General features: G+C 62.1%; 1 protein-coding gene across 1 annotated transcript; it reads left to right on the plus strand.

Moving 5' to 3' along the window:
* The first annotated feature begins 155 nt into the window (after positions 1-155).
* LOC141476402 (complement C4-B-like) lies at positions 156-24,439 on the plus strand. Its single transcript, XM_074165078.1, has 41 exons — positions 156-235; positions 882-1,074; positions 1,304-1,481; positions 2,413-2,483; positions 2,927-3,015; positions 3,521-3,603; positions 4,099-4,195; positions 4,720-4,813; positions 5,872-5,995; positions 6,511-6,623; positions 6,858-7,028; positions 7,364-7,549; positions 9,137-9,319; positions 9,759-9,926; positions 10,931-11,051; positions 11,396-11,464; positions 12,000-12,194; positions 12,720-12,828; positions 12,980-13,050; positions 13,519-13,658; positions 14,161-14,361; positions 14,471-14,522; positions 14,618-14,707; positions 15,721-15,918; positions 16,545-16,620; positions 16,728-16,884; positions 17,478-17,594; positions 18,083-18,248; positions 18,741-18,907; positions 19,350-19,520; positions 19,624-19,683; positions 19,760-19,853; positions 19,950-20,157; positions 20,642-20,732; positions 21,250-21,324; positions 21,426-21,528; positions 21,758-21,847; positions 21,987-22,073; positions 22,532-22,615; positions 23,525-23,645; positions 24,045-24,439. Exons 1-41 carry the CDS (start codon positions 156-158, stop codon positions 24,175-24,177), a joined length of 5,076 nt encoding a protein of 1,691 aa, XP_074021179.1. The 3' UTR covers positions 24,178-24,439.
* The last annotated feature ends 1,462 nt before the right edge of the window (positions 24,440-25,901 follow it).

Raw genomic sequence — 25,901 nt, forward strand, 5'->3', positions numbered from 1 at the left:
AGCCCCCCCATCACACAGAGCCATTTCCCCACAATCACATGATCCCACCCATGGGTCACTGGCCGTGGAGCCAGCGGGGGAACCCTGGTTAATGATTGATCCCCACCTCACTCACTCTCTACCACCTGCCCTGGCTGCCCCACACCAGCGCTGCCATGGGGCCACGTTGGGCGTTGGATCTCCTTGTCCTCCTCCTCCTCCCGCCTCTCTTGGGGGGCAGCACCCAGGACCCTGAGTAGGGACTATGGGGCAGCTATGGGGCTGGGGTGACATATGGGGCTGGAGGGACTATGGGAGCTTCTGGGGCAGCTATGGGGCTGGAAGGGTGGACTATGGGGCTGAGTGTGACTATGAAGCACTTACAGGATTGGGGGGACTGTGAGGAGCTATGGGGCTGGGGAGGTAGGCTATGGGGCAGGGTTCAACTATGGAGCAGGTACAGGACTGGGTGTGACCTTGGGGGCCTCTGGGGCTGCTATGGAACTCGGTGTGACTATGGAGCACTTACAGGGCTGAGGGACTATGGAGGGCTCTGGGGCAGCAATGTGGCTGGGAGAGGCTATGGGGCTGGCTGTGACTACGGCGTACCTATGGGGCTGGGGGGCTGTTAAGGTCCTATGGGGTTTGCAAGGGGCTATGGGGGAGCTATAGGGCCGAGAGGAGCTATGGGGGTTCTACAGGGTGGGGGGAGCTATGAGACAGCTAGGGGTCAGCCATGAGGCAGGGGGGGCATAAAGGCATATGTGGGGTACCTGTGGGGCAGCGGCGGGGGGGGGGGGGGGGGGGGGTCTGAGACACTCCTGGGGTGGAGGGTTCTATGCGTTCTATGAACCTATGGAGGTTCAGTGCAGCAGCTGTGAGCCAGCCTGTGTCTCCCCCAGGCTGGTGCTGGTGGCCCCTCGACTCGTGGCCCTGGGGACCCCTGTGGGGCTGCTGGTGGCAGCCGTGGGGCCGGTGACAGGGACGGTGACGGCCTGGCCCGGGGAGAGTGACCGTGGGCGGGGACCCTGCGCTCCCGTGGTCCGCTTCAACCTTGGGACCCACAACGACTTCAGCCAGATCCTGAACATTGAGGTGTGGGGACCTGGGGGACAGAGGGAAGACAGGGGGAATCAGTATGTCCCCATGTGGCAGGGGACATCGTGGCGGGCATGTGGGGATGGGGACATTCCTGTGGGGCAAGGGGACATGTCGGGGGCAGGGAGCATGTGGGGATGGAGACGTCCCCATGGGGCAGGGGGACATCATGGACCCCCGTGGCCCCCCTTGGCCCCCTGAGCCCCTAACGCTCCCCTGCCTTCAGGTGACCCCGGAGCAGGCCAGGCGCTGTGGGGCGCTGGAGGCTGCCATGGGGCCGACACTGCTGCTGGAGGCCCAAAGCCCCCACTTACCCCCACGGGGGGTGCGTGTGGGGCTGGGGGGACCCCGGGGGGTGCTCCTGCTCCAGACTGACAAACCCCTCTATGCTCCACGGCAGACAGGTGAGACACTCCCCCAGCACCCTAAATCCCCCCAAATCAACCCAAAATTACCCCAAATTGAACAAATCATGCCAAAATTACCCCAAATACATGAAAATCACAAAATCAACAAAATCACCCCAAATTAGCCCCAATTTATCCCAAATACCCTCAAATTACCCCAAATCACACAAAATATTCCCAAATTACCCAAAATCACACCTATTCCCACAAATCACCCTGAAATTGCCCAAATACACCAAAATCACCAGTTACCAAAAACTACCCCAAAATAACCCCAAAATCACCCCAAATCACACCAAATATTCCCAAATCACCCAAAAAAAATCCAATACACCAAAATCATGACAAAATCACTCCAAAATTACCCCCAAAAGTGCCAGAAATAGCCATAAATCACCCTCAAATCATCCCAAATATCCCCAAATTACACCATATACCACCAAATTACCACCAAATTACCACAAATATACTAAAATGACAACAAAGTCACTGAAAATCACAACAAAACCACAAATTATCCCCAAATTGCCACAAATCACTCTAAAATTACCCCAAATCCACCCCAAAATGCCCTAATTAGCTCAAAATCACCCAAAATCTCCCCAAACTTCCCAAAATCTCACAAATCCACACAGAAATCACCACAAATCCACTTGAAATCATCAAAAAGTCTACAAAGGTCTCCCAAACAACCCCAAATTTACCCCAATCACCCAAAATCAAACAAAACTCCCCAAATCCCTCCAAATTACCCCAAAATCACCAAAAATTGCACAAAACTCCCCCAAATCCCAGAAATTCACCCTAAATTCCCCCCCATATTCATTCCAAATCACCCCAAAGCACCCCAAAAGCACCAACAATCATAACAAATTGCCCCATGGATACCTATATGTGCACCTGCCCCATGGATCCCATTCCTCCCCAGTGCGGTTCCGCATCTTCTCCCTGGACCCCGACCTGCACCCGAACGCTGAACCCATTCTGGTCACCATCACGGTGCGGGGCTGGGGGGCTTGGCTGGGGGCGGCCGTATGGGGTTGGGGCAGCCTATGGGGTGGCTTTATGGGTCTGGGGCTATGGTGTAGTCCTATGGGGCTTCAGAGGTCCTATGGGACAAACCTATGGGGTTGGGTTGTCCCTATGGGGGCTGGGGTAACCTACAGAGTGGCCTCATAGGGTTGCCCCTATGGGGCTGGGGCTATGGGGAGAACCTTATGGGGTTGGGGTGCTCCTATGGGAAAGCCATAGGCTTTATGAGGTTGAATCTATGGGGCTGCCCTATAGAGTTGGGCTGTTCGTATGGGGCTGGGGTGACCAATAGGGCAGCCCTATGGGGCTGGACCAAGTACTCCAGGGCCAGGCTGTGGGTGGCCCTCTGGGTGCCATGGGTTGGGCCGTAGGTCGGGGCCCCGCATCACCCCCTGCCCCCTGGCTCCCAGAACCCCCTGGGGGCACAGGTGCGGGAGGGGCAACGGGTGCCCATGGGGCCAGTGCTGAGTGACCAGATGGTGCTGCCCGACATTGCTCCGTGAGTGGGGCTGCTATGGGGCTGGAGGGCTACAGGGTGGTGTGGGGCTATGGGGGCTATGGGATGGTGTGAGGTGATATGAGGACTATGGTGGGGTTGGGGGGCTATGGGGTGGTATGTGGGCTATGGCGTTTTGGGGTAATATGAGGGCTATGTGGCAGTGGGAGGGAGGGGCTGGGGGGGCTATGGGGTGGTATGGGGGCTATGGGGATGGAGGGCTATGGAGTGGTGTGGGGCTATGGTGGCCATGGAGTGGTGTGGGGTGATATGAGGGCTATGAGGATAGGGGGTGGTGTGGGGCGATGGGGGCTATGATGTTGTGTGGGGTGATATGGGGTCTATGGGGGTGAGAGTTGATATGAGGGCTAGGGGGAGGAGGGATGGTATGGGGGCTGTGGGGCCATGGGGCAGTGTGGGATGGTGTGGGGTCTGTGGGACTGGGGCTCTATGGGGTTGTGTGGGGCTGGGGGTTTACACAGGGTCCCACCCCATTGCTGCCCCCCAGGCCAGGGCAGTGGCGGGTCCAGGCCCAGCTCGTCGCCAGCCCTGAGACCCGTGGCTCGGCCACCTTCAGCGTGCGGCCCTATGGTGGGGGAGGGAGCAAGAGGGGAGGGGCGGGGGGGGGGTAGCGGCGGTAGGGGGGCACGGGCGGAGCGGGAGGGTGGGAGGGAGGGGAGGAACCAGTGAAGAGAGGCAGAAGGGACTGAGAACCCTTGGGAGCCCTGGGATGCCCTGCCCCCTCCCGATGCCCTGCCCCCCACCCCATCCCCTCCCAATGCCCCATCTTGGAGCCCCGCCCCCTCCCACTGAGGCCTCGCCCCTCCTCACACCCCACCCCACCCCACCCCTCCTGATGAGGCCTCACCCCTCCTCATACGCCACCCCACCCCGCCCCGCCCCTCCCACTGAGGCCCCGCCCCTCCTGACATCCTGCCCCCTCCCATGACCCTGAGGCCTCACCCTTGATGTGCCCTGAAACCCTGGCCCATGAAGTCCCGGCCATTGAAGCCCCCAACACCCCACCCCTGGCCCTTCCCCTGACACCCACCCCTTATGCCCCTCCCCCTGATGCCCCGCCCCCAGCGCTTCCCAGGTTCTCGGTCCAGGCTGTTCCCAATCATCGATTCCTGCTGCTGGGGCCCGGCCCTGCCCCCACCCTGCGCATGCGCCTTCGTGTGCGGTACTGCCCTGCCCCCACACCCTCACACCCCCTCCAACTGCCCCCAACCCCCGAATTCCCCTTGACCTCTGGGCCACCCCCAAACCTTGGGGACCTTTGGGGACCCCCCTGAACCCCTGACCTTTGCAGGACCCCCCCGGACCCTTACTGACCTTTGGGGTCCCCCACCATATTTTGGGGACCTCCCTGATCTCGAGGTCCCAGTGACCTCTGGGCCAAGGTGTTTGGGTTGTCCCCCCCCAGCCTTTGTCCTGGACCCCCAAATTTCTGTGCCCCCCCGACCCTTGTGGACCCCCCCCTTGGCTCCTGTTAACCTTTGGGGTCCCCACTCCCGATTTCAGGGTCCCCCCTATGTTTTGGAGACCCTCCTGATTTTGAGACCCCCCCTGACTTTGGGGTCCCACAACATTTGCACACACACCCCGATTTAAGGACCCTTCCCCTGATTTAGGGCCCCCCGCTGACCTGTGGCGGGCCCCTCTCTGATTTTGGGACCTCCCCCTGATTTTGAGGTCCCCCCCCAGGTACCTGGATGGGGCAGCGGTGGGGGGCTGGGCGCAGCTGCGTGTGGGGCTGCAGGGGGGCCCCTTCCTTCGGGGGCTGGAGCAGCATTGCAAGGTAAGGCCCCCAAAAACCCTCTGGGACACTCCAAAACCTGTGGGCACCGCAGCCTCCCCCTGAGGGCACCCCAAACCCACCATACCTCTAAGGCCCCTTAGGCGCCCCCAAAACCTCCTTATCCCCTCCCCCAGGTACCCCGAAACCATCCCCAGGCACCCCAAACCCCTCCCAGGAACCCCCAAACCCTCCTGGGAACCCCAAAATCTCCTCTCTCCCCTCGGATCCCCCTCCCCCACCCTTAGAGCACGCCCAAATGCAGTGCACCTCAAACCCCTCCCCAGGGAACCCAAAGCCTCCTTATCTCCCCCCGGGTACCCCAAAACTATCCCCAGGGACCCAAAAACCTCCTGGGGACCCCAAAAACTCTCTTAGGGACCCCTAAAACACACTCTGGGGACCCTAAAGCTCTCCCTGGGGACCCCTAAAACCTCCTGGTGACCCCAAAACCCATTCAGGGAACCACAACCACCACCCCCAGGGACCCCCCAGAGACCCCCAAAAACCCCTGGGGGACCCCAAAACACCCTCTGAGGGACCTCCAAACCTCTTGGAGACCCCAAAACCCACCTAGAGACCCCTCAAAGGCACCTGAGGGAACCTGAAACCCCCCTGGGGACCCCAAAAATTCCCCTGGGGAACCATAATACACCCCAAGGACCCCAAAACCCATTCAGGGACCCCCAAGCCCCCCTTGGGAACCTCAAAACTCTCTATGAGGGACCCCAAAACCTCCCAGGGATGCCAAAAACACACTTAGGGACCCTTAGAACAGATCCAGTGGACACCTAAATAGTCTCTGGCACCCCAAAACCCACCTGGGAACCCCAAAATCCTCTCCTTCCAAAGCCCCCAAAATCCTCCCGGGACCCCAAAAACCCTCTTAGGCAGCCCAAAAACGCACCCAGGGACCCCAAAAGTCCCCCTGGGACCCCACAGAACACCCCAGGGACCCCAAAACCCATTCAGTGACCCCCAAAGTCCCCCCTGCAGACACCAAAAACTCTCCGCCCCTCACGTGGCCCCATGGCCTAGCCACCTGGCTCCACCCTTTCCAGGTAAGGTCAGGGGAGGCAGAGTTCAATGTCACCCTGGAAGCCATTGTCAGCGCCCTGGGCGTGGCCCCGCAGGAGCTGCGGGGGGAGAGGCTGCAGCTGGCAGTCACGGTCATCAATGATGAGGGTAGGGGCAGGGCCTGGGGAAGGGGGTGAGGAAAGGGGGCGGGGCTGGGGAAAGGGATGGGGCGGGGCCGATTGATGAGGGATGGGGCAGACCCTGTGGGGGTGGGTGGGAAGGGGCGGGGCCAGACTGTGGGCACGGCATGGGGTTGGGGGTGGGGTGGGGCAGGGTGGGCAGAGCTTCAGGGTGGGAGGGGCCAGGACTAGGGGAGGGGTGGGCAGGGCTGGGCCAGGGTTGGGGGAGCTCAGTGTGAGGGCGTGGCTTGGGGGGCATGGTGCAGGCAGTTGTGGGCGGGGGTGGTTGTGATGGGCGGGGCTTGGCAGGAAGGGGTGGGCGTGGTCATGGGGAAAGCCTGGCTTGAGGGGAGGTGCCCGTGGAGGGGCGTGGCCAGATGGAGTGTGGCGTGGCCAGGGCAGGACCACAGGGCAGGGAGCCAGGGGGTTGTGTCCTGGAAAGGGCGGGGCCAGGTGTGTCTGTATGTGGCCCCACTCCTTTCTGACGTCATTGGGCATGTCCAGGCGGGGAGGCGGTGCGTCAGGAGGTGGGGGTGAAGCTCGTGGACACACCCTGGGCCCTCGACCTGGGCCTCACCCCCCACTTCTTCGTCCCCGGGGCACCCTTCCTCCTCCGGGTGAGTGGGGGTGGGGCCTGCGAGCCAGGGGAGGGAGGGGGGTGGGGTCTCAGACAGGGCGTGGTACGCTGTGAGGGCAGGGGAGCATGGGGACAGGAGGGCATGAAGGGGCATGGGGGGGGCATGGGAGGGCAAAGGTATGAGGGAGCATGGGGGAACACAGGGGACAGGGGGGGCATGGGGACAGACCCCGGGGCTGGTTGTGGCCTCACACCCGGTTTACCCCCCCTCAAGGGCCGGGTGCTGGATGCCAGTGGGACCGCGGCCCCAGGTGTGCAGGTGCAGGTTGGGGTGCGGGTGACAGGGGCCACCACCCCACCCCCCATCCAGCTGCGGGCAGATCCTCGGGGGGACATTGTTGTCCCCATCAACGTCCCCATCGGGGCCAGCAAGCTGAGCCTGAGCGTGAGTGGGGACACAGGGGGACATGGGGGGGACACTGGGACATGGGGAGCACGTGGGGACATCGGGGCATGAGGGGACATAAGGGGACATGGGGGGACATGGGGAGCACGTGGGGACATGGGGGGACATGGAGGGATATGGGGGGACATGGGGGGACATGAGGACATGGACATGGAGACATGGGAGGCATGTGGAGACATGGAGGGATGTAGGGACATGGGGGGACATGGGGGATATGGGGCGACTGGGGGGACATTGGGGACATGGGGGATATGGGGCGACAGGGGGGGACATGGGGACATGCGCGCTATGGTGTCCCCTCTCCCGGGGGGCAGGTGGAGGCGGGGTCCCCAGGGTCCCACCCGGTGCGGGAGCAGGTGACAGTGACACCGGTGGCCCCAGTCTTGGGGCGGTTCCTGCTGTTGGAGGGCCCAGGGGGGCCCCTGCGCCCTGGAGATCTGCTGCGGCTGCAGCTGCGTGACGTGGGCCCCTCCCCGGCCCCCCACATCTACCACCTGCTGGTGAGATCCCTGGGGACCCACACCCCCTGGGGACCCACACCCCCTGGGGACCCCAACACCCCCCCTGGGACTCCCCGGACCCCCTGGGACTCCTGATGCCCTGGGACCCCTTGAGTACCCCTTGGGGCACCCCTTGGGGCACCCCCAGGACCCCCTGAGGCCCGCCCCGCAACACCCGGGTCTCCCCCCCGGGCCCATCCCATGTCACATGTCCCATGTCCTGTCTATGCCTGGGGCATGTCACATGTTGCGTGGGGGCATAAAGACGTCATATGTCGCATGCAACAGGTGGGCAGTGCATGTTGCATGTCACATGTAGCACACTGCGTGTTGTGTGTGCACATGGGGTGTTGCAAATAATGTCACATGTGCAGTCTGCGTGTTCTGTGCACATCTCACGTCCAGTGGGGATGGTGTGTCATGTGTGGGTGTCACGTGTGGACACTACATGTGTGTGCACATAGTCCCATGTGCATGTCACATGCTCTTTGTCACATGTCATGTGTGTCATGTGCATGTCATGTCCTGTCTACATGTGACATGGGGGTGTTGTATGTTGAGTGTGCACATTTACTGTGTGTCATGTGTCACATGTCATGTGTTGCACGTTGCATGGATGCATCACGTGTGCATATTTCATTGAATGTGCCTCTCATGTGCCATGTGTGTGTTGCGTGTTCATGTGCATGTTGTGGTACATGTTACATGTTGTCCATGCATGTCATGTCCTGCGTGTATGTTGCATGTCATGTTGTGTGTCACATGGGAATAGCATGTCCCATGGGCACATTGCATCTCGCACATCATATGCTGTGTGTTGGGTGTGCATACCATGTCCTGTCTGCACGTTGTGTGTGCTTGTCAGGCATTGCATGTCACATGTGCATGTTGCATGTTGCAGGTCACGTTGCATTTGCATGTTATATGTTTTCCGTGCATTCCATGTCCTGTGTGCATGTTGCATGTTGCATGTTCGGTGTGCATGTTTTGTCCTGTGTGCACATTGCGTGTCACATGTGCATGTTGGGTGTTGCATGTCATGTGTCACATTTCAGGTGTGCATGTTGTCGGTTGTATGTTGTGTCGTGTCTTGCACATACATGTTGGGTGCTGCATGTTCCATGAGCATGCCATGTCCTGTGTGCAGATGCGTGTTGGATGTGCATGTCGTGTTGTGTTGCTTGTTGCATAATGTGTGTTATATGCTGTGTATTGTACGTGTATACTGTGTTGCACATCCCATGAGCATATCATGTCCCATGTGCCCATCACATGTCGTATGTGCATATGGGATGTTGTATGTTGTGTATTGCGTGTCAGGTGTGCATGTTGTGTGTTATGTTGCATCTTGGGGGTGTGAGTTGCATGTTGAGTGTGCATGTTGCATGTTGCATGTTCCATGTTCCATGAGTATGCTGTGTCCTGTGTGCACATTGCATGTTGCATGTGCGTGTCACGTTGCATGTGCCAGGTTGTGTGTTGTACATACATACTGCATGTCACATGTCCTGGGAGCGTGTCACATCCCACCTGCACACTGCATGTGCGTGTGCATGTCATGTCCCATGTCCCCATGTTGTGGTGCAGGCGGTGGCGCGGGGGCGGCTGGTGGCTGCCCAGGCAGTGCATCGGGGGACGGTGACAGAGGTGACACTGCCAGTCACCCCAGCTATGGCCCCGCGGCTCCGCCTGGTGGCCTTCTTCCAGGCTGAGGGGCAGCTGGTGGCCGCCAGCTGGGGAGTGCCCGTGGTGAGCTCCTGCCACAGCCAGGTGCGGCACTGGGGGACTGAGAGCACTGGGGGACTGGGAGAACTGGGGGCAATGGGGATACTCAGGGGACCAGGAGCACTGAGGGGGACTGGGAGCACTGGGAAGGACTGGGGGGGCACTGGGAGGACTGGGAACACTGGATGCACTGGGCAGCCTGGGAGCACTGGGAAGGCACTGGGCACAATGGGGGCATGGGGAGCACTGAGGGGACATGATGGGGGGACACTGGGAGCACTAGGAGCATTGGGAGGGTACTGGGCGCACTGTGAGGGCACTGGGCAGACTGGGGGCACTGGGCGCACTGGGAGGGCACTGGGCAGACTGGATGTGCTGGGAGCACTGAGGGTACTGGCAGACTGGGAGGGCGCTTGGGGGAGCACTGGTGGCACCAGAAGCACTGGGAGGGCACTGGGAGCACAGGTCTGATGGTGCATGGCAGGTGCGGGTGGAGGTGGGGCGGCGGGGGTCCCCCCTGCGCCCCCAGACGCCACTGAAGGTGACGGGGACGGTGACACTGCCGGGGACCCCTGCGGCCACCCTGGCCCTGTCAGCCACCGACGCCGCCCTCCTGGAGCTGGAGCCACGGCACCGCCTGCGCCCTGCCCAGGTCACCCCAAAACTGGGACACCCCAAACCCTCCTGCACCTCCCTCCACCAGGTCACCTCCAAACCAGGGGCACCCCCAAACCAGGGACACCCCCAAATCCTCCTGTGCCCCCTCCAATCACCCCAAAACCAGGACACCCCAAAACTGGGAATACCCCAAACCCACCTGATCCCCGGCCAGATCACCCCAAAGCCAGGACCCCCAAACCTGGAACCCCCCCAAAACCCTGGGTAACCCAAATTCTGGGGACCCCCAAACCTGAGACCCCTCCAAACCTGGGACCCCCCAAATGTGGCAACCCCCTAACGTGGGACCCCCAAAAAACCCTGGGCAGCCCAAATCCTGGAGACCCCCAAACTGGCACCCTCAACCTGGGACTCCCAAACATGAGACCCCCAAATCCAACACCCCAAACCCCAGACACCCCCAAACCTGGGACCCCCCACACCCTGGTGACCCCCAAACAGGGGACCCCCCGAAACCTGGTATCCCCCAAAACGTGGGACCCCTGAAACCCAGCACCCAACATCCTGGGAACCCCAAAACCTAAGACCCCCAAAACCCAGCACCCCCAAACCCAGGACTCACCAAACTTGGCACCCCTCCACAAACCTGAGACGCACACACACACAGGAACCCCAACCCCAGCACCCCTAATCCTGGGCACCTCCAAACCTGGGAGCCCCCAAAACCTGGCACCTCCTTACCTGAGACGTCCCCAAACTTTGGAACCCCCCAAGCCCTGGTACCCCCCAAACCAGGACCATCCAGGCCCGGGGATCCCAAAACCTTGAGACTCCCCCAAACGTCCCTGGGGACCCCCTGGAAGAATCCCCCAAATCCCTGCCTCCCACACACACCCTCTGGGCCCACTCAAATCCCTGGGATCCCCCAAACCACTAACACATACACACACTCCTCGAATTCCCAATGTCATCCCCCAGCTCTGGGGACCCCTTGGGAACACAAGTGGGGTGACCTGACCCCTGATACCTACCCCCCAGGTGGACACAGTTCTGGGGAGGAGCGATTTGGGGTGTGGCCCCGGGGGGGGGCCTGACGCCGAAGGGATGTTCAGGGCAGCCGGGCTGGTGCTAGGGGGGCCCGATCCCCCCCCAGGGCCACGTGAGTAGGGACATGGGGGGACATGAGGGATATGGGGGGACATGGGAGACATGGGAACATGGAGGGACATGGGAGGATATGGGGGGGCATGGGGGACAGGGGTCATGGGGATGTGGGGGGACATAGGGACATGGGGGGACATTGGTGACATGGAGGACATGGAGGACTGGGGGGATATGAGGGGACAGGGAAGACAGGGGACATAGCAATGTGGGGGGATGTGGGAACATGGGGGGACATGGGGATGTGGGGAGACATAAGGACGTGAGGGGACATGAGGAATGGGGGGGGGATGGACATGGGGATGAGGGGTGGCCCTCTGACGCGGGTGTGCCTGTTCCCAGCCCCTGGGTGTCTCTCCACCCCCCATCGCCCCCGTCGCTCCTCAAAGCTGCTGGAGCTGCTGGAGACAGGTGAGTGTCACCGTGTACCCCTGTCCCCCCGCTCCTAGCCCCTCGCCCCCCCCCCTTTCTGGTGGCCCTCATCAGTCACTGTCCTTGTCCTCATCCCTGTCCTTGTGTCTCCCTCATCCCCCTGCTATTGGGCATGGTGTCACCCATGTCCCTGTGGTGTCACCGATGTCCCTAGTCCATGTGTGTGGCATCACCCATGCCCCTGCATGTCCCATGGTGTTACCTGTGTCCCCATAGTGTCCCCATGGTGTCACCTACATCCCCATGCATCCCCATGGTGTCACTCATGTCCCTGTCCATGTCCCTCAGCCCCGTGCATGATGTCACCTGTGTCCCTGCATCTCCCCATGATGTCACCTGTGTCCTCTCTCTGATCCATGTGTGTGGCTCACCTATGTCCCCATAGTATCACCCATGTCTCATGTGTCCCCATACTGTCACCTGTGTCCCCACATGTCCCCACAGTGTCACCCATGTCCCATAGTGTCCCCCATGTCCCCACACTGTGTCCCTGCTGACATGTCCCTGTCCCCAGGTGCCCCTCAGGGGAACAACACGGTGGTGAGGCGCTGCTGCCGGGACGGGGGGGTGACGCTGCCACTGCAGGTGACGTGTTCCCAGCGGGCCCAGCGTGTCCCCGAGGCTGGGGGGTGCCGGGTGGCCTTTCTGCGCTGCTGCCGGCACGCACGTGCCCAGAGACGCCGTGGGGCCGCAGCGGGGGTGGCGCGAGGTGAGTGGGTGGGGGGCAGGGGGGTCATTGGGGGGGCTCATGGGGGAGGTTATAGGTGTGGGCAGTCCATGGAGGGGTCCATGGGGGGAAGGGGAGTGTCCATGGGGGGGTCATTACAGGAGGGGGGGATGGATGGGAGGTCCATGCAGGGGGTGTCTTGGGGGGCTCATGGGGCAGGTGTCATTGGGGAGGGGGTCCATGGCAGGGGGGCATGGTGGGGCATATAGGAGGGGTGTCGTGGATGGGGGGTCATGGGTGAGGGTTCCATGGCGGGGGGTTGGGGGGGGATTGGGGGGAGGTCGTTGTGGGAGCCCATGGGTGGGGGAGTCTCGGGGTGGGGGGGCGAGGAGGGGAGGGTGACCCGGCTGCCTGGGTCTCTGGGGAACACTGGGGGGGGTCATGGGGAAGTCCATGATGGGGTTGTCATTGGAGAGTCCCTGGGAGGGTTCCGGGGGAGGAAGGGTGTCACTGTGGGGTCCCGGGACGGGGGGGTGACCCAGGGGGTGATGGGCTGCCCGGTCCCAGCACTGTTCCCAGAGCTGGAGCAGGAGTGGGAAGAGGAGGATGTCCCCACCCGCAGCTTCTTCCCCGAGAGCTGGATGTGGAGGAGTGTCACTGCCAATGCCACCGCCAGGTGACACCACTGTCACCCTGTCACCCGTGTGCCCACACAGCACTCGTGTCCCCATGTCCCCCCATGTCCCCATGTCCCCATGTCTCCCCATGTCTCCATGTTCCCATGTCTCCACACTCCCCATGTCCCCAATGTCCCCCCATGTCCCCAGTTTCACAGTGCTCCTTCCTGACTCCATCACCACCTGGGAGATTCAGGCCATCGCAGTCATCCCTGGCCACGGTGAGTGTCACCTCAGTGTCCCCACAGTGTCATCTCCCCATGGGGTCTCCATGTCCCCACCCCACCCCACTGACCCCTTGTCCCCAACATCCCTGTCACCCCACCGTGATGTGGCCACTCCATGTGCCCACATATCCTGTGGTGTCCTCAGGTACAAGTGACCCCCAAGGTGATGCCACCATCCCATGTCACCCATGATGTCCCCAAGGAGCAGTGTCCCTGTATCCCCATGGTGTCCCCTGGTCCCCTTGTGTCCCCTCATGTTTCCCCCATCTCTCCCCATGTCCCCTATGTCCCCTCATGTCCCCATGTACCTTTATGTCCCCCATATCCCCCCATGTCTCCCATGTCGCCATGTCCCCCCATGTTTCCCCATATCCCCCCATGTTCCCCCATATCCTCATGTCCCTGAATGTCCCAATGTCCCCATATCCCCCATGTCCCCACCCCATGGTGTGGCACTGGCAGGCCTGTGTGTGGCGGTGGCCCAGCGCGTGACAGTGACCCAAGAGCTCTATGTGGGGCTGCAGCTGCCACCCAGCACCCGCCCCCATGAGCAGCTGCAGCTCCTGCCTCACATTCACAGCAGACTGCCCCATGGTGTCAACGTGAGTCCCCAACCTGATAAGATACTCCCCACCCCATAGATGCTCCCCTGCCCAGTAGATACCTCTGTGCCCCAGAAATTCCTCTACATGCCCCATAGATGCCACTTGCCCCATATATGCCCCCTGTGCCCCATAGATCCCCTCTGTAACCCCATCGCTCTACCCTGCCCCATAGCCACCCCCTGATGCACAGCTACGCCCCTATGCCCCACAGACACTCTTCTGAGCTCCATAGCCACCCTCTGCCCCATAGCCACCCACTGTGCCTCATAGCCACCCCCTGCCGCAAACCAAACCACTGCTTCACAGCCACATCCTGTGCCCCATAGCCATCACTGTGCCCCATAGCCACCCCCTGCCTCATAACCACCCCCTGCCTCATAACCACCCCCTGTGCCCTATAGCCACCCATGCTCCATAACCACCCCTTGTGCCCCATAGCCCTCCCTGCCCCATAGCCCCCCCCGCCTCATGGCTGCCAGGTGACACGGTGGTGGCACAGGTGACGGTGACACTGGCAGTGGCTGAAGGGGTCTGTGCGGGGCTGGACGGGACCCCACAGCGCCTGGAGGTGCCCCCTGGGGGGGCGGTGGCCCTACCCCTCACCCTGGTGGCCCTGCGTCCCGGGGATGTCCCTGTCACCATTACCGCCCGTGGGCCCTGGGGGCTGGGCGACAGCATAACCCGTGTCCTCCATGTCGAGGTGAGACCCCCCCTCACCCCTGTGTGTCTCCCCCAAACTCCTGGGTCCCCCCTGGACACCCAGGACCCCCCAGGATGCCTGGGTCCCCCCTGACACCCTTTTCCTGCAGCCTGAGGGGGAGCTGCACCTGGAGGAGAACAGCTATGTCCTGGACACTGATGGTGAGTCCAGCTGGGGGGACCCAGGCCTCTGGGGGGACCCAAGAGTTTGAGGGGGGACCCAGGCATCCGGGCCTACTGATGCCCCGCCCCCACAGGCAAGGAGGGTCGGACTCTGGAAATCCCCGGGGACATCCCAGCTGGCATTATCCCCGACGGGGAGTTCAGCGTCAGCATCCGTGTCACTGGTGGGTGGGGACATGGGGGACATGGGAGGTGATGGGGAATATTGGGGAACATTAGAGGACATAGGGGGACATGGGAGAGTAATGGGGGACATTGGGGATGTGATGGGGACAGGGACATGGGGATGGGGGATGGTGGGACAGGGGGATGATTGCTGGGGACATGGGATGGGAACATAGTGGGGACATGAGGATGGGCACTGGGGACATGGTGAGGTTACACGGGGAGGACATGGGCGTGGGGACACAGTGGAGACATGGGGATGGGGATATGGTGAGACATGGGGACATGTTGGGGACATGGCGATGGGGACGCAGAGGTGAGGACATGGTGGGGACATGGTGGGACCTGGTGGGGACATGGGGATGAGGAGGTGGGGACGTGGTGGGACATGGGGATGAATGTTGACATGGAGACAGGGACATGACTGGGGACATGGTGGGGACACAGAGACAAGGACTTGGGAATGGGTGCTGGGGACAAGGTGAAGACATGGTGGGGACATGGAGAGGGGACATAATGAGGACACAGGGACAAGGACATGGTGGGGACATGGGGATGAGTGTTGGAACATGGGGACAGGGACATGGTGGGGATATGGGGATGATGGGGATGTAGAGATGGGGACTTGGGGATGGTGGGTGGGGGTGGTGGGGACGTGGTGAGGACAGGGGACAAGGGGAGGGAGATGGGATGGCTACTGGGGACGCAATGGAGACATGAGGGGACAGAGGGATGGGGTGGGGGACATGGGGAGAGGGCAGTGGGGACATTTGGTGTCCAGCACTGACTGTGTCTCTTTCTCTGTCCCTGTGTGTGACCCCATGTCTGTCCCCATGTCCCCATGCCTGTCCCCATGCCCAATTTGTGCCCCCATGTGTGTCCCCATGTCCCCACGCCCCATACCTGTCCCCATGCCCCATGATGTGTGTCCCCATGTCTGTCCCCGTGCCCCATGTGTGTCCCAATGCCTGTTCCCACATGTCCCCATACGTGTCCCCATGCCCCCCCCAAGGCCGGGTGGGGGGCTGGGCGGTGCGGGGGGCGCTGGGGACAGGGGCAATGCTGCTGCGGTCCCCGCGGGGGTGTGGGGAGCAGGCACTGATGGCCCTAGCCCCCCGTGCTGCCGCCCTGCACTACCTGGACCACAGCGGGGGCTGGAGGGCTCTGCCCCCCGATTCCCGCCCCCGTGGCCTGCGTGGCCTCCAGAGAGGTATGGGGTGGGAGGCAGGAGCGGTAAATGGGGGCAATGGGTTCAATGGGGTCAATGGGGCATGGGGGTCTATGGAGGATGGGGGTGTCTACGGGATATGGGGGGCTATGGGACAAGAGGGTTATGGAGTGCAGTGGGGGGCTACGGGATGAGAGGGAGCTGTGGGGTCTGTGGGGGCTATGGGATATGGAGGAGCTATGGGGTGAATGGGGGGAGTATGGAGTGCAATAGGGGCCTATGGGTTGCAATGGGGGGCTATGGAGCATGGGGGGATTATGGGGTGTGGGGGTCTGTGGGGTGCAATGGGGGTTGTGGAAGGTGAGGGGGCTATGGGGTGCAATGGTGAGGCTATGAGGTACGGGGGGCTATGGGGGAGCCATGAGGTATGGGGGGGCTATAGGTGGGGGGGGACTATGGGGTAAGGGGTATGTAGTGCCATGGGGGGCTATGGGGCATGTGGGGGCTATGAGAGGTGAGGGGGGCTGTGGGGTATGGGAGGCTGTGGGGCATGGGGGCACTATGGGGTGTGGGGGCAATGGGGTATGGGGGGAAATGGGATGTGGGGGTTCAGGCCCCACCCTGGCACTGGTGTCCCTGCTGTCCTCACTGTCTCTGTGTCCCACCAGGCTTCGAGCGGGTGCAGAACTTCCGCAAGAGCGATGGGTCCTACAGTGCCTGGCAGCACCGGGGGGGCAGCACCTGGTGAGGGGACAGGGGACATGGGGGGACATGGGGAATGTGGAGGGACATGAGGGGACACTGGGACATGAGAGCCCTGGGGTCGCAGTGGCAGTGGGCTGTCCCCACAGGCTGACGGCGCTGGTGCTGCGGGTGCTGGCCCTGGCCCATCCCTACTTGCCGCTGGCTGCTGGTGGCCCTGGGACATCCCTGCGGTGGCTGCTGGGACAGCAGCGGCCCGATGGCGCCTTCCATGAGAGTGAGCCTGTCCTGCACAGGGAGATGCAGGTGGGGACACAGGGACGGGCCACCTCCGGGGCCACCTCCAGGGTCACCTTCATGGTCATCTCCTGGGACACCTCTAGGCTCACCTCCATGGTCACCTCCCTGAGTTACCTCCTTGTGTAACCTCCCTGGGCCACCTCCAGGTTCACATCCCCAGGTCATGTCCTCAGTCCACCTCCTTGTGTCACCTCCCTGGGTCACCTCCTTGGGTTATGTTCCTGGGCCACCTCCTCGAGTTACCTGTCCATGTCACCTCCCCGTCCTCTGCCACCATGCAATGTCCCCATGCAGTGTCCCCATCCACATCCCTGTGCAATGTCCCCATGAAATGGCCCTGGGCCACCTCTCCATGCCACCTTGCTGTGCCACTGCCTTGTGTCACCTCCCTGGTCCACCTCCCTGTGCAATGTCCCCATGCAACATCCCTGTGACATTTTCACATGATACGTCCATGCAATGTCCCCATGCCACCTCCTCATACCACATCCCCATGCAATGTCCCCTCTGCAACCCCCCATGAGACCCTGTGTCACGCTGTCTGTCACTTGCCATGTCCCCCCCTTTTCACACCCTTCCGGATGTCCCTGTGTCCTCAGGGCAGCGTGGCAGACCCAGGTCCTGAGGCCACTGTGTCCCTGACAGCCTTTGTGGTAGTGGCCCTGCAGGGGGCACGTGTCCTCCTACCACCGGACAGCCCTGACCACTCCCTCCTGGTGTGTCTCCATGTTCCCTCCCTGTGTCCCTTCCTCATGTCCCCTCCTCACATCACCTCCCCATCCCCATCCCCATCCCCATCCCCATGTCCCCTGTCCTCTCTCTGTATCCTCAGTGTCCCTTATCCCCTCCTGTTTGTGTGCCCTCTGGTGTCCCCTCACAGGTCCTCGCTTCCCCCACTGCTGTCCCTGTGTCCCTGTGTCCCACCTCTGGGTGCTGTCTTCTGTCCCCACACTCCTGTCATGTCCCTATGTCCCCATGCCCCCCATGTCCCTATATGTCCCCCATGTCCCCCATGTCTACTATGGTCCCCATGTCCCCCATGTCTACTATGTCCCATGTCCCACCATGTTCCCCCACGTCCCCCATGTCCCTCTATGTCCCCCATGTCTCCCATGTCCCCTATGTTCCCATGTACCCCCATGTCCCTCTATGTCCCACATGACCCCATGCCCCATGCTCCCTGTTCCTTCTCCCTCTGCTGCAGGACGAGGCTCTGTCTCGAGCTGCCACCTTCCTGCGTGGCCACATGGAGACACTGGGGACATTCGGGACGGCCATCACCACCTATGCATTGGCACTGGGGGACACTGGCCCCCCCGGCCCCTCCCCCACCCTGGAGCGCCTGCGCCGCCTGGCCCGGCCTGCCCAGGGTGAGCCCTGGATGCCTGCGTCCCCTGGGGTCACTTGGGGTCACTCTGATGCCTGGGTCCCCCCAGGGTTGCTTGGAGTCACCAGGACACCAGGATCCCTCTGGGGTCACCCTGGGATCACCTGGATGCCCCAATGACACCTGAACACCTGGGTCTCTCCAGGGTCACCCGGAGACCTGGGGACCTGGGTAGGGGTCAGTGACACCCAGATGCCTGGATCCCTGGCTGGGAGGGGTCAATGGCCCCTGGATGCCTGCATCCCTCCAGGATCACCCAGGTGCCTGGGTCCCTCTGGGGTCACCCTGGGGTCACCTGGACTCCTGGGTCCCTGTATGGGGGTCACCTGGGTCCCTCCAGGGTCACCTGGATGCCTGGGTCCCTCTTGGGTCATGCTGGAGTCAGCCGGATGCCTGGGTCCCTGGGCAGGGGTGGGTGTCTCTCAGCCGCTGGTGTCCTCGGGTGGCCCTGACCCACAAAGGGGTGTCCCTACAGATGGCCGGGCGCAGTTCTGGCCAGCCGGTGGCCCGGCAGCCACAGTGGAGGCTACGGGCTATGGGCTGCTGGCGCTGCTGCAGCTCCGCGATGGCGCCGGTGCTGCCCGGGCGGCCCGATGGCTCCGTGAGCAGAGCAACTATGGCGGCGGCTTCCGCTCCACACAGGTCCCGAATGCCTGGGTCCCCTAGAGAGGGGGAGAAGGGGCTGGGGGGGGGGGGATCACCCAGAAGCCTGGGTCCCATATGTGGGAGTCCCCCACATATCTAGGTCTCTCAGATGCCTGGGCCCCCACAGATGCCTGGGTCCCCTAGGGGCGGTGAGGGTCCTGGGAGGGGGGCCCTGGACAGCTGAGTCCCCTGCGGGAGGAGGGGGAGGGGGCTGGAGGAGGCCCTGCATTCATGAATCCCGCATTTCTGGTGGCCCTGGATGCCTGGGTCCCACATTCTTGGTGTCCCCAGATACCTGGGTCCCTTGGATGCCCCAGCCCCCTGGGTCCCCAGCAGTGTGTGTGTATATGTGTTTCCTGGACACCAAGGTCCTTGTGAGTGCGGGTCCCTACGGGTGCCCTGGAGTGTCCCACCCACCTGAATGCCCAGGTCACTGCAGGACACACTGGTGGCCCTGGAGGCGCTGGCCCAGATGTGGCTGCAGTGGGGGGACGCGGCTGGATCCGGCCTCAACCTGGGGCTGTCCTGGCCAGGAGGAGCCCGGGGGACACCTGGGGAGACACAGGTGACACTGGGACCCGGCCTGCAATCGCTGGAGAAGGAGCTCCAGGTGGGGATACTTAGGAGACATGGGGAACACGGAGGACATGGGGACGGGTGGGGACACAGGGACATGGGCGGTGTTGGGCTCCCTCACCCCCTGTTTCCCCCAGGTTCCCCTGGGCAGCCCCATCACGGTGCGGGTGGAGGGACACGGCGAAGGGACCCTGATGGTGAGTGACCTCCCGGCCACCTGGGTCCCCTCTCCTGGACGCCTGGGTCCCTCCTGGATGCCTGGGTCCCCTGCAGGTGCTGCGCCAGTTCCGCCTGATGTCCCCCCTCAACGGCTCCTGCCAGGGGCTGGGCCTGGAGGTGGCCGTCACCGGACCAATCATCTACGAGGGTGAGGCCACGCCCACCACAAGCACCTCCCATATATGCCATGCCCCCAGGCAAGGGGCAGGGCCTATTCCCCCCCCATTAATGCCCACCCCCACAGAGGAGGACTATGAGGACTATGAGGAGGAGGCAGAGCTTGAGGAAGAGGCGGAGCCTGTGAATGGGACAAGGCCTGAGGGGGCGGAGCCAGCTGAAGAGGTGGGGCCTGAAAAGGGGGCGGAGCCTGCTGAGGCCACTGCGCACCTGCTTCCTCGGCATCGGGAGGGGCACAACCCCGCCAGTGACGTTGCCTTCCTGGTCTGCATCTGGTGAGAGGGGGGGCTTCCATCTGGCAGGGGCAGGACTTCCTGCTCTGCCCTTCAATGTGGGTGGGACTTCCAGGGCCTGCTTCCTGTTTCCATGCCTTTCAGGGTGGGACTTCTTGTTCTGCCTGAAAATGGGGATGTGGCTTCCTGTTCTGGCTGGAAATGGGGTCGGGAACTTCCTGTTCTGGTTGTAAATGAGGGCGGGACTTCCTGTTCTGGGTGGAAATGGGAGTGGGACTTCTTGTTCTAATTGTATATGAGGGTTGGACGTCCTGTTATGGCTGGAAATGGGGGCTGAACTTCCTGTTCCTGTTGTAAATGAGGGCAGGATTTCCTGGTCTGTCTGGAAATGGGGGCAGATCTTCCTTTTCTGGATGAAAATGAGGGTGGGACTTCCTGTTCTGCTTGAAAATGGGGCCAGGGTTTCTGCTCACAGTGGGGCAGGGCGGTGTGTGGCTCCACCCCCTGATGGGCATGTCCCAGGCAGGCGGGAGGCGGGGGTGGAGCTGTCGGGGATGGCGGTGGCTGAGATCTCCCTCCTGAGTGGCTTCCGGCCCCACCAGGGCGACCTGGACAAGGTGGAGGGTGGAGGGGAGGGGTGTTGGGGGGCTGCTGGGGGGTCTAGGGGGATGTTAGGGTTCTTGGGGGTGCTGGGGAGTGTCAGGGGATGTTGAAGTGTTGGGTGTTGGGAGATGTTGGGGGTGTTGTGGTGTTGGGAGTTTTGAGGGGTGTTGGGGTGTCGGGGTTGTTAGGGTGTTGGGAGTATTGAGGTGTGTTGGGAGGAGTTGTGGGAGTTGGGTGTTGGGAGGTGTTGGATGTTGGTGTGTTGTGGGGTCAGGGGGTGTTGGGTGCAGGGGGGCACTGGGAGTTGGGGGGTATTGGGGTGTTGGGGGTGTTGGGTGTTAGGGTGACTAGGGGGTGTTGGGCAGTGTTGGGGTGTTGGGTTTTGGAGGGTGTTGAGTTTTGGGGATTTTGGGGGAGTGCTGGGTGTTGGATGTGTTGGGGGATGTTGGACGTACTGGGTGTTGGGGGGTGCTGGGGGGGGGGTCAGGGTGCTGGGGGGGAGGGGCACTGATTTCCCCAGGTCTCCACCAGCTGCGGGACGTGATCGATCGCTGGATCAGCCACTACGAGCTCAGCGGCACCCGGCTGGTCCTTTACCTCGACCAGGTGTGGGGGACGTCACCGCGTCCCCGTGTTCCCCCATGTCCCCGTGTTCCCCCATGTTCCCATGTCCTCCCATGTCCCTTTGTCCCCGCGTCCCCCCCCAGGTCCCCACCCAGCGTCAGTGTCTCAGCTTCGGGGCCACCCAGGAAGTGGCCGTGGGGCAGCTCCAGCCAGCCATGGCGACCATCTATGACTACTATGAGCCAGGTGGGCGTGGACGGTGGGCGTGGTCTCTCTATACAGGATGTGGTCTCTATGTGGGTGTGCCCAATGTGAGTGGGTGTGGCCTGGAGTGGGTGTGGCCTGGGTGGGACCAGAGTCACCCAGTCACCCAGGGATCTGGGGGGGGGGGGGATGGAGCCTGTCTGGGTGTGGGCATGGCCTCGAGAGGGTGTGGCCTCTCTGACTCCACCCCCCCACCCCCATCCCCACCCAGCCCGGCGCTGCACCGTGTTCTACAGCACCCCCCGCAGGAGCAGCGCGATCCCAGCCCTCTGCTCTGGCCAGGCCTGTCTCTGCGCACAAGGTGGGGGGACCCAGGAATTCAGGGGGGGAACCAAGGAGTTCGGGGGGACGCAGGAGTCTGGGGAGGGGGGGGGAACACGACCCAGGAGTTTGGGGAGATGCAGGCATCCAGGGGCATCACCCCCTACCCCTCCCTCCAGGCGCGTGCCCCAAGCTGCGGCGGGAGGGGTCGCTGAGCGCTGACGATCGCCTGGACTTTGCCTGCTACAGCCCCCGCGTCACCTACGGTGACCTCTGACCCCCTGACCCCCAGACCCTTGTGACCCCCTGACCCCAGGATCCCCTTTACCCTTGTGACCCCATGACCCTGTGATACCCATAAACTCCTGACCCCTGACTCCCATGAGCCATTTGACCCCCTGAGCTCCCTGACCCTTTGACCTCTCTGATGCCCTGACCCCTGCGACCTCCTGACCCTGTGGCCCGAAAACCTCTGTGACCTCCTGACCCCACGACCCCTTTGACACCCCAGACACCCTGGCCCCCAACCCCTATGACCCCAGTGACCCCCTGATCCCTGTGACCCTAGTGACCCCTTTGACCCCCTGAGCCCCATGATCCCCAGATTCCTGTGACCCTCATCGCCCTTGACCCCAAACCCCTGACCCCTGCAGCCCCCTGACCTCTGTGACCCCATGACCCCTGTGACCATGTGGCCCCTGTGACCCTTGACCTCTGACCCCAGCACTGCTGGTTCGGACGCTGGACCAAACTGAGGCTGGGCCCTTCCTGGCCTTTGAGCTGGAGATTCTGGAGGTGCTACTGGGAGGTGAGATTGGGTGAACCGGGAGGGACTGGGGGGACTGGGAGGGCAGACTGGGAGGTGAGACTGGGGGGACTGGGAGAGGGAATTGGGGAGACTGGGAGAGACTGGGACGGAGACTGGGACACACTGAAGGCCCACTAGGGGGCACTGTGGGACCATACTGGGGTGACTGGGATGTGCTGGGAGCAGGGCTGGGCCATTCCAGGCAGGGGGGACACCGGGATGTACTGGGCCATACTGGGGTGGCACTGGGGGTACGTTGAGCCATACTGGGGGGCACTAGGATGTACTGGGCCATACTAAGGTGGCATTAGGGAAACACTGAGCCATACTGGGAGAGCCTGAGAGTGAACTGGACTGTACTGGGAAAGCTGGGATGAGGGCTGTGCTGCACTGGGGAGGAGGTTACTGGTTCTTATTGGTGCTTACTGTTTATTACTGGTGCATACTGGTGCATACTAATTCTTACTGGAGCTTACTGCTTCTAAGTGGTTCTTACTGGTGCATACTGATTCTTACTGATTTTTATTGGTTCTTAACGGTGCTTAATAGTGCATCCTGCTTCTAAGAGATTCTTTCCAGTGCATACTGGTGCTTACTAATTCTTACTGGTCCACACTGGTTCTTTTTTGTTTCCCGTTGATTCTTGCTGGTGCATACTGCTTCTTACTGGTATGTACTGGTTCTTACTGGTGCATACTGCTTCTAAATGGTGCACGCTGATTCTTTCTTGCTGGTGCACACTGACTCTTACTGGTGCATACTGGTGCTTACTGCTTCTGAGTGCTGCACACTGGAGCACACTGGTGTATAGTGGGTCTTACTGACGCATAGCAGTGCATAGCGGATGTAAGCGGCTGTGATGGGTGGGCAGTGGCCGTACTGGTGCTGACTGGTCCATTCTGGTAACAGAGGTGGCTGCGGGGGGCCGTGGCCGTGTGCTGTGGCGGGGCAGTTGCCCCCTGAGGCTCCGCCCCCAACGGCGGTACCTGCTCATGGGGGGGGAAGGGACGGCGGCAGGGACCAGCCAGAGGTGAGGGGGGACCCTGTCCCCCAATGTCCCCTGTCCCCGTGTGTCCCTGTGTGACACGTCCCCCCATGTCCCTCCATGTCCCCCCATGTCCCCATATCTCCCCATGAACCCCATGTGCCCATGCCCCCCATGTCCCCTGTCCCCTGTCACCCCATGCCCCCCATGTCCCCTGTCCCATGTCCCTCCATGTCCCCCTTGTCCCCTGTTCCTCCCTGTCTCCCTGTCTCCATGTCCCATGTCATCCCATGTCCTCATATCCCCATGTCCCATGTCCCTCCATGTCCCCCATGTTCGCCCATGTGTCTCATGTCCCCCATGTCCCTGTCTCCTCTGTCCCCTCATCTCCCCATGTCCCCTGTCCCCTGTCCCATGTCCCCTCATGTCCCCTGTCCCCTCCAGCCCCCAGTTCCTGCTGGGTCCCCACTCCTGGCTCGAGGAGGCTCCGCCCCGCCCCCGCTGTGGCCACGCCCCTTCCTGCCCCGCCCTGATGGAGTTCATGGAGACCCTGCGCTCCCGCGGCTGCCCCTTCTGACCCGCCGGGGGCACTGGGGGGGGAGGACTGGGGGGGGGGGGCACTGGGACGGCACCTGGATCCACTGGGAGGTACTGGGAGACACTGGAAGACACTGGGACCACACTGGAAGAGACTAGGAATGTGCTGGGGGCCAACTGGGAGCAACTGGGACCACACTGGAAGCAACTGGGACCATGCTGGAAGAGACTGGAACTATGTTGGGGCAACTGGGACCACACTGGGGCATCTGGGAGTTAATAAAGGAACTGGGACCACGCTGGAAGGAACTGGGACCTTGCTGGGGAAAACTGGGAGTGACAGCATGCAACTGGGATCATGCTGGAGGCGACTGGGTCATACTGGAAGCAACAGGGATCATGCTGAGGGTGACTGGGAGAAACTGGGAGTGTCTAGGAGCACGCTGAGGCCAACTGTGATATACTGGGAATGACTGGGACCACACTGAGGGCAATTAGGATCATACTGAGAGAAACTGGAACCACACTGAAGGCAACTGGGACCACACTTGGGGCAACTGGAACCATACTGAGAGTGACTGGGAGCATGCTGAGGGGAACTGGGATCACAATGGGACCACTCTGGGACAACCACTGGGGCAACTGGGACCACACTGGGGGCAACTGCAAGTGACTAGGATCATACTGGGAGCAACTGGAACTAGGCTGAGGGCAATTGGGATCACACTGCAAGCGACTAGGAGTGACTGGGACAACCCTGAGGGCGGCTGGGAGTGACTGGGGTCACACTGAGAGTAACTGGAACTAGGCTGAGGGCAACTGGGACCACACTGGGGGCAACTGGGGTCATACTGGGAGTGACTGGGAGCATGCTGAGATCATACTGGGAGTGATGGGGATCATCCTTGGGGTAACTGGGAGTGACTGGGATCAGACTGGGATCAACTGGGATCATACCATGACCAACCTGGGGGCAACTGCCAGTGGAGAATATCATACTGGGAGAAACTGGAACTGTGCTGAGGGACACTGGGAACCCGCTGGGGACAACTGGGATATACTGCGAGCGACTGGGAGCATGCTGAGGGTGACTGGGAGTGACTGGGATATAATGGCAGCAACTGGAACTACACTGGGACCATACTGGGAATGACTGGGACCACCCTGGGGGCAACTGGGGGTGGCTGGGATATACTGGGAGCAACTGGAACTAGGCTGAGGGCAAGTGGGACCGTGCTGGGATCAGCTGGGGTCATACTGGGGGTGACTGGGACCAGAATGGGACCATAGTGGGAGCGACTGGTGCCGAGCCACCCCACCGATGAGCGCTGAGCTCAGCGCCCGGTCGCCCGGGTCCCGCCGTAGCCGCGCTGAGGAGGGGGCTATGCAAATGTATGCTAATGAGCCCGCCGCTTCCAGCCCCCGCCCCGGCCAGTCCTCCGGCACCATCGAGTCGCGGCCTCCGCGCGGCGCAGAGCGGCCGCGCGGGCTCCTATTGGCCGGGCGAAGGGGAGGCGGGCAGAAGTGACGTCAGGAGGAGCGCGGCGCGGCGGGCGGTTTGAATCGCGGCGGCGGCGGCAGGTCGGGGGGCCCCGGGCGTGGCGTCACGGGGGCGGGAGGTGGTGTCAGGGACAGGGAGGGTAGGGGGAGTCGGGGGGTGCCCCCCTGACCGCCCCCCACCCCCCCCCGGCCCCGGCCGCCTGGGCCCACTCCAGGCCCACCCGAACGCCTGGGTCCCTTCCAGGCCCGCCCCTCCCCGGACGC

The sequence above is a fragment of the Numenius arquata genome, chromosome 31, assembly GCF_964106895.1.
Source record: "Numenius arquata chromosome 31, bNumArq3.hap1.1, whole genome shotgun sequence".
Classification (NCBI taxonomy): domain Eukaryota; kingdom Metazoa; phylum Chordata; class Aves; order Charadriiformes; family Scolopacidae; genus Numenius; species Numenius arquata.

Coding starts and splice junctions, on each gene's coding strand:
- LOC141476402 (XM_074165078.1), top strand. CDS start 156: ATGGGGCCACGTTGGGCGTTGGATCTCCTTGTCCTCCTCCTCCTCCCG. Junction 4,814..5,871: donor GGCTGGAGCAGCATTGCAAG/GTAAGGCCCCCA, acceptor CACCCTTTCCAG/GTAAGGTCAGGGGAGGCAGA. Junction 21,325..21,425: donor TGGTCCTTTACCTCGACCAG/GTGTGGGGGACG, acceptor GTCCCCCCCCAG/GTCCCCACCCAGCGTCAGTG.